Source organism: Sander vitreus, unplaced genomic scaffold, assembly GCF_031162955.1.
Source record: "Sander vitreus isolate 19-12246 unplaced genomic scaffold, sanVit1 ctg843_0, whole genome shotgun sequence".
Classification (NCBI taxonomy): domain Eukaryota; kingdom Metazoa; phylum Chordata; class Actinopteri; order Perciformes; family Percidae; genus Sander; species Sander vitreus.
In genome coordinates, this window is record NW_027595924.1 from 1 (window position 1) to 7885 (window position 7885).

At 40.6% G+C, this 7885-nt stretch overlaps 1 protein-coding gene across 2 annotated transcripts; it reads right to left on the reverse strand.

Moving 5' to 3' along the window:
• Window positions 1-2245: 2245 nt before the first annotated feature.
• LOC144515033 (E3 ubiquitin-protein ligase TRIM21-like) lies at window positions 2246-7570 on the reverse strand. Of its 2 annotated transcripts, none has more exons than XM_078245700.1 (2): window positions 7461-7570; window positions 2246-5040 (listed from the first exon to the last, which is right to left on the reverse strand). In XM_078245700.1, exon 2 carries the CDS (start codon window positions 5036-5038, stop codon window positions 3392-3394), a length of 1647 nt encoding a protein of 548 aa, XP_078101826.1. In that variant the 5' UTR covers window positions 5039-5040; window positions 7461-7570; the 3' UTR covers window positions 2246-3391. The 2 variants fall into 2 exon arrangements, with proteins under 2 accessions (XP_078101826.1, XP_078101827.1); XM_078245701.1 differs by lacking the exon at window positions 7461-7570 and adding an exon at window positions 6038-6140.
• Between the last annotated feature and the right edge of the window lie 315 nt (window positions 7571-7885).

The window sequence follows — 7885 nt, forward strand, 5'->3', positions numbered from 1 at the left end:
GTAATTACGTCACTTCATAACGTTCCCATGGCAACAGGGGAAAATGGCTGCTCTTGTGTGAAGTAAACTTTCTGCTTCACGGCTCATGTTGGGAAAGCGAGGCTTGGACCCAAATGCAGTTAGAATGAGATTTATTGAAGACAGGAAAACACTTACTTCGAGTACTATCCACAAGGCAAGGCAAGGCAATTAACGACAGGGAAGACAACACAAACAGCACGCAACAAACATACAATGATCCGACAAGAGACAAAGACAGAACAGGAACTAAATACACCAGGTAATGAACACTAACGAGGGACAGGTGATATAACAGGTGGAACAAATCAGGGTGGGGCAGAACAATCAAAAAGGCGGGAAACAACCGTGATGGACAGTATTAATGAGTTGATGGAGACCGTGATGAAGGACAGTATTAATCAGGTGATGGAGACCGTGGTGAAGGACAGTATTAATGAGGTGATGAAGGACAGTATTAATGAGGTGATGGAGACCGTGATGAAGGACGGTATTAATTAGGTGATGGAGACCATGATGAAGGACAGTATTAATGAGGTGATGGAGACCGTGATGAAGGACAGTATTAATGAGGTGACGGAGACCGTGATGAAGGACAGTATTAATTAGGTGACGGAGACAGTGATGAAGGACAGTATTTATTAGGTGATGGAGACCGTGATGAAGGACAGTATTAATGAGGTGATGAAGACCGTGATGAAGGACAGTATTAATGAGGTGATGGAGACCGTGATGAAGGACAGTATTAATTAGGTGATGGAGACCGTGATGAAGGACAGTATTAATGAGGTGATGGAGACCGTGATGAAGGACAGTATTAATGAGGTGATGGAGACCGTGATGAAGGACAGTATTAATGAGGTGATGAAGACCATGATGAAGGACAGTATTAATGAGGCGATGTAGACCGTGGTGATGGACAGTATTAATTAGGTGATGGAGACCGTGATGAAGGACAGTATTAATGAGGTGATGGAGACCGTGATGAAGGACAGTATTAATGAGGTGATGGAGACCGTGATGAAGGACAGTATTAATGAGGTGATGGAGACCGTGATGAAGGACAGTATTAATCAGGTGATGGAGACCGTGATGAAGGACAGTATTAATCAGGTGATGGAGACCGTGGTGAAGGACAGTGCATCTGCAATAGATTTTATTAGAATATGTCCACATCCTGTTGTGTAGACCAGTTTTTATTAAAGAACAGCACTGCTAACAAAGCTCTGCTTACTGTACATTTCCTCCAGCTGCTTCACATTAAAAGCCTCCTACTGGTTATCTGGGGCAAAGCTTTTATTGTGAAACAGCCAGAGGAAATAGAGGAAGCAGTGTGTAGGACGCAATCAGGAAACAGTACCTAAATCCAGAATGAACTTTAGATATCTGCAATAGATTTCTTACTAGGGAGAACTCCAATTTCAGATATCTATAATCCAGTTGTTACTAGTCATCATTTTAATTTCAGATATCATAAATGAAAAACAGATATTCACAAAACATTTTTAGATATCTGAATTTGCATATTTATATATGTCATAATGCCAACTGCGGTTATCCATAATTACATTTGTCACAGTGTACTTTAGATATTCTTTAGATATTCAAGATGACATTTATGATGTCTGAAAATAAAACGATGACTCATAACAACTGGATTGTAGAGATCTGAAACTGGAGTTCTAGTAAGAATTCTATTGCAGTGTTCTAGAATGTTGATCCTGGATCGGAACCATTTAAATACAATCTACAGTAAACATCCAGTCTAGCTATTAAATGTTAAGACGACTTTCCCCATAGTACCAGACTTAAGGGAACAACATCAGAGGAGGAACATCTTCAGATTGGTTTTAGCATTTAGAAAAAGTCCAAACTTTGATCATCCTCGACATTTAGGCTTTATTATCCATATTTCAACGTTATTCCTAAAATATTTGGACCCTGTTCTAGAAATTAGATTCAGACTTTCATTCAAAATCTTTTTCAACATTTTGACTTTATTCTCAAAATAAATAAAAAAAAAAAGAAGAAAAAAACCCCATCTATCTCTGATTTATTCTTTTCATGCCTGGCACTAATACTGAAAGTTCACCTTTATTCTCCACATTATGAACGTTTTCGAAATGCAAAAAAATAAACTAAGATCATCCTCGCTTGAAATATAACTTCTGTATAAACCAGCTTTTCTGTTCAGTGTTTGGTGCTCTAGTCACTGTTTACTCAGGCCTTGTGTTCAACAACTGCTTTATTTTACAGTTTTTATTTTACAATCACATATTTACAGATTTCTTTGACTCATAAACCATCTTACAGAATTCACGAAACAAATATAAAATGGTCAAAGTGACCAGTAATCATCCAAAACACTTTTCACACAAGATAGGAACATCCATTAACTGTTTGTACCCGGTAGAACAATGATACTGTGTTCTGTAGACACTATGGGATGTAATAGGCCTTACTCTTAAATGAAGCTTCATGACACAATGAAATATTCAGCAATGTGTTTTCTGTGGCTGCACATCAAATACAAATAAATGTGTATCTGATTACATAACCAACACATTATGTATATGGAGATTAATTTATGCATCCAGATAATTGTAGTTTCAACAAAGCTTTAATTTAAAAACACTGGATTAAAAATATAATCATCATATGTTCATCCAAACACCTTCATCAGTTGTTTAGTGTGCACAGGAAGTAACTCTGGCTTTAATACACAAGGCAGTCACATGATCTCATGGCATGAAGTCACATGACTGCTAAGATGTCATCTCCCGACGTAAACTCTCTGTGAAGTAATAATACAGCTTCTTCATCAACGGGATCGTCGACAAAAGGACATGACATGTTTGAGAAGAAAACGTTTTATAATCTGCCTAACAATAAGTTTTATTTATTAAGTGTTTATTCATGCAGATAACAAACTGCATTAAAATGGGCCTGATACAGACTGAATGAATGAATGAATGAGGAGAAACTCGAGGTTTCTTGAAGAAAACCTGCTCCCGACCAGGTTAGGTTCACAGACTCAGTTACCATAGTAACTGACTCTGAGGTTGAGTTACCATAGTAACTGACTCTGAGGTTGAGTTACGTCTCTTTCTGAAACAGAAAAGCCAGAGTTTCCCTCATCTCAGGGTTAACAAACTCAGAGTTTTCACTAAACCTGCTTTCTGAAACGGACCCCTGGTCTCAAAATGTTCTCGATTCTCAATTTGTTGACTATGAAATGGAATACACATAATTAAAACAATCTTAACAATGAAGTGTAAATCCATCACCACATTAAAAAGATAGAAAATCAGATCTAAAATAATTATTAACATTTGTTTCCCGGAATGAACAAAATTAAATCAAAGTTAAGTGATTAGTTTACTCTGACAGGAGAGATGATCAGAGGGGCAGAGTTTTTACCACCATCATTAAAACAGGGACCAAAATATGGGAAGAGTTTCTCAGTGAAGGAGCAGCCAGTAAAGGAGTAGATAAGAGCTGCAGCATCTACGTCATAAAAGGAGACCAGACCCTCCTCATAATCCACAAACACCCCCACCTTCTGAGGAGGAGACTTCAGAGAGAGAAGGACTGAAGGGGCAGCTAGAGCTTTGTACTCATTTCCATTTCTCAACCATATAGTCCAATAACCATTCTCAGGGCTCAGTGTGATTTGTCCCTTCCTGTTGATCGACTCTCTGGCCACTCCTAAATCCCATTCAGTCTTTCCTTTAACTTGAACCTCAAAGTAAAATCTGCCTGAAGAGAAACTCTGCTTTCCTAAAACACAGGGATTGAGAGAAAATCTCTCTGGGTTGTCTGGGAGATTCTTCCTCACATCACCATGATACACTTGTTTCACATCATCAGACAGGATGAGATTAGGATATGCTGTATCAGGATCAAGAGTCACATCCACTGCATACTGCTGGACCCTCTTCAGCTCAGACTCAAGCAGCTTCTTCATCTCTTTACTGAGCGTCTCCTCCAGCTGAGCCACAGCTTTCACCACAGTCCCCTCATATGATGATGGACGGACGCTGACCTCTGTCCAGTCCTTGGTGGGTGGAGGTTGTTGGATGTTTAGGGACTGGACACTCTGGAGAAGATGGAGGTGGTCTTCAGAGCGTAACACCTGCTCCACCTCAGTGCTTCTCTTCATCAGCTCAGAGATTTCCTGTTCCAGCTCTTTGATGAAAGCTTCGGCCTGTTTTTCTGTTGTTTTCTGCTTCTCTTTGATCGTGTCGATGAGCTCCTTCAGGCCTCTCTCAACAGACTCCTTCAGAGAAGTGAAGACCTGAACACCTTCTGCTATCTCTCTGTCTGCATCTTCCTCACTGAGGTCGACTGAGTGTTTGATCTCCTGAATCTTCAGTCGTCTCTTCTGGATCATCTGCTGAATTTCAGCCTCTGTCTTCCCCAGCTCTACCTTCTTTTCTTCATATTCTTCTTTCAGAGGAACAACATCATGCATCTTGTGGTCTAAAACAGTGCAGAGCATGCAGACGCATGTCTGGTCGGTCTGACAGAACAGCTCCAGAGGTTTATCGTGCTTCGTACACATCCTGCCTTCCAGGTTCTCCACAGGGTCGATCAGCTGATGTCTTTTCAGACGTGAAGCTGTCAGATGAGGCTCCAGGTGAGTCTCGCAGTAGGAGGCCAGACACACCAGGCAGGACTTCAGGGCCTTCAGTTTGGTTCCAGTGCAGACGTCACAGGGAACTTCTCCTGGTTTGGACACTTGTTGCTCTGAGCTGCTGCTGCTGGCTTTCTGTTGAGCTGACTGTCTGAACTGAGCGACCATCTCAGAGAACAAAGTGTTGACGTGCAGCTCAGGTTTTGTGTTGAAAACCTTTTTACACATCGGACACAGGTACTGGTCATTAGTATCCCAGTGTTCAGTGATGCAGTTCATGCAGAAGTTGTGTCCACATGATGTGGTGACAGGATCAGTGAACACATCCAGACAGATGGAGCACAGAAACTGATCTTCAGATGGCAGATAGTTTGCAGCAGCCATATCTACACATAGTGTGAAAGAAAAGAAAAACATATTAAAATACAGTTATAATTATTTAAACAAAATGTGTTTTGACTTGCACCGAACTGTGAGCAACAAGGAACATTTAAATCATGCTGACAAAGTGAAGCTCGCTACTCTGACTGAAAAAACGGCGCTGAATATATCCACACAGAGGCGGAGACAGACGTTGTAAAAATCTTACACCTCGCCTTGGTGGATGTAAAGTCCTCTGTAGGCAGCGGTGTAGTCTACGTGATACGCAGGTATACGTAGTATACCCACTAAGAAAGCTCCAGGATTTCCATATACCCACTTAAAAATGTCCAATGACCCACAACAACATACTTTCCATTATATTTTTTATATATTTGAACTGTCATCTGTGTTTTTCTTCTTCACGTAGGCTAAATAAAGGGATTTCAACTGTCAATTGATGAATAAAAGTTATCCGAATGCAGGAAATGAAGTCTATGACGCTGAAAATAACCCTGGGGAGGACAACCAGACCCCCCACTATGATATGCCCCCCTCCCCCAAAGGCAGATTCTGGCCAATATATATATATATATATATATATAGTACAGTACAGTATACCCACTACAATACATTAAACTACAACATTGTCTGTAAGATAGAGGTTGTCCTAGCGTATCGTTTTAACAGGTGGTATATCTTGAAGAATTAAGAGGAGTGACCAACTCTTTAGCTTCAGCAAAGCATTGTCAGTATATATTGTCAAACATATTCTCTAGCTGCTTCACAATAAAAGCCTCCCACTGGTTCTCTGGTTGAAAGCTTTTATTGTGAAACAGCCAGAGAAGATAGAGGAAGCTGTATTCATGAAGCGATCCGTAAACAGTAACAATAGCAGTAAAGTAGGAAGTAATCTAAACTCCAGTCCTGAGAACTGACACAGAGAGACTGTTTGAAGCTGTTAAAGTGAGCTACTGTATAGTGGGCCTGTAGACAAACAGCCATAGTTATATTGTTACCAACTTCACAAGATATTAAAAGAGAGGAACTTCTCCTGGTTCGGACACTTGTTGCTCTGAGCTGCTGCTGCTGGCTTTCTGTTGAGCTGACTGTCTGAACTGAGCAACCATCTCAGAGATGAAAGTGTTGACTCTCAAATCAGGTCTTGTGGTAAAACCCTCCTTACAGATGGGACAAAGGCACCTGTTACTAGTATTCCCAGTGTTCAGTGATGCAGTTTTTGCAGAAGTTGTGTCCACATGGTGTGCTGACAGGATCAGTGAACACATCCAGACAGATTGAGCACAGAAACTGATCTTCAGATTGCAGAAAGTTTGCAGCAGCCATATCTACACATAATGTGAATAAAAAGAAACATATTCAAAATTTGTGAACAGACTGATCTTAGCCTACAGCCTATGGTTACTTTAGCAACAAGTAACGTTATCTGTCTATCGCCCAGTCCTTGATGTTAAAGGGGTAGAAATGGGAACTGCATGTTATAGCAGCATGCTAATGAATGAAAACCACACATGAAGAGCTGAAGTCTGTCATATATTCGGTTAGCTTTTGTTCAACCAGCGTTTAGTTCTTGAAATATAGGCTGTCTTGTTGTTTTAGCCTTGCTAGCAGCATGACACCAAACAATACTATAAGTATGTGAGTGAGTCATTAGCTGGAGAGTCCTGAGGGCACAATGGCAGGAGCATCTGATCTTGACTGTGACAACCCTCCGTTTGCCAGATTCTTGACTGAAGTTATTTATGTGGCAGTCCTGCCAAACCAAAACACCACAAACTGTCCCAGCCTGTCACACCTCAGCTCCACCCAACCCACGCCATCTTTGCCCATATTAGGATTACCCGGCTCCAGGAACTGACAGAGACAAACTGCAGGTTTCAACTTGTGTTTTTATTCAGTCTATAGTTCAGGATTAATATTATTGATATTTATAATCATAATATTAATGATTATCTTTTATCTTGTTGTTGAGGACGTGTGTCCACAAATCAAAACCAAGACAGAGCTACAACTCTCTGCCTTCTCACCAAATCAAACCCAGGGAATACGACACAGGCCCCGCCTCCTAAAGGCTCTGAGTACTTTTGAGTCAGAATAAACAGCTGATCAAGTTTCAGAGAATAAAGGATTCAGGCTGAGGGAGACGTTCTGACACTCCCTCATATCTCAGCAGTGAAGTCAGCGGAGATTGAAATCTAACTTGTTTCCCAGTGCTGATTAAATCTGACTCAACTGAACATGTAAAAGCTCATTTTAGCCAAAATGTCACACTTAATAGAATAATAACTGAGTTACTTCAGATCTACAAACAGTTTACAATAGAGCTGAAAGAATGTATCACTGCTCTCATCTTAAAGTATATTATATAGCCCCAAAATATCACAAATGATAGTTGAGTTTCTTCATCAAAGGTGTGTAATGTTACCTGTCAGGCTGCTCCGCTGTTAAAGTCCCGTTCAGATGAGGTCAAAGAGACGTCGTACCGTCGTCTGTAGACTCTGACAGATGCTGCTGCTGTCTGTGTTCATCTGACTCATCCTTACACCTTTATATCTAGAAGAGTCATATGACGTGAGAGCAGGACCCAGTCTGACCTGTAGTGCTGCCAGTCAGCGCTCTGATTGGACAGTTTTCAGGGTAATTATGTAATGTGAGAGGAACAGTCTGAACTCATAACACAGCCCAGGTATCATGGCAGTTTGTGAAATGGTTACGTTATTGAATCTACTGATTCGTGAACAGGACACGATTATGTAGTTTTTTACTGTGGTGATTCTGAATTTTAATTTAATGTATGTAATGGGAAGCATATTTCGTGATCACAGCACGACAATGGTAGGGAGTGGTATT

Excerpts from the sequence above, each read along its gene's own strand:
- LOC144515033 (XM_078245700.1), bottom strand. The coding sequence starts at position 5,038 with ATGGCTGCTGCAAACTATCTGCCATCTGAAGATCAGTTTCTGTGCTCC.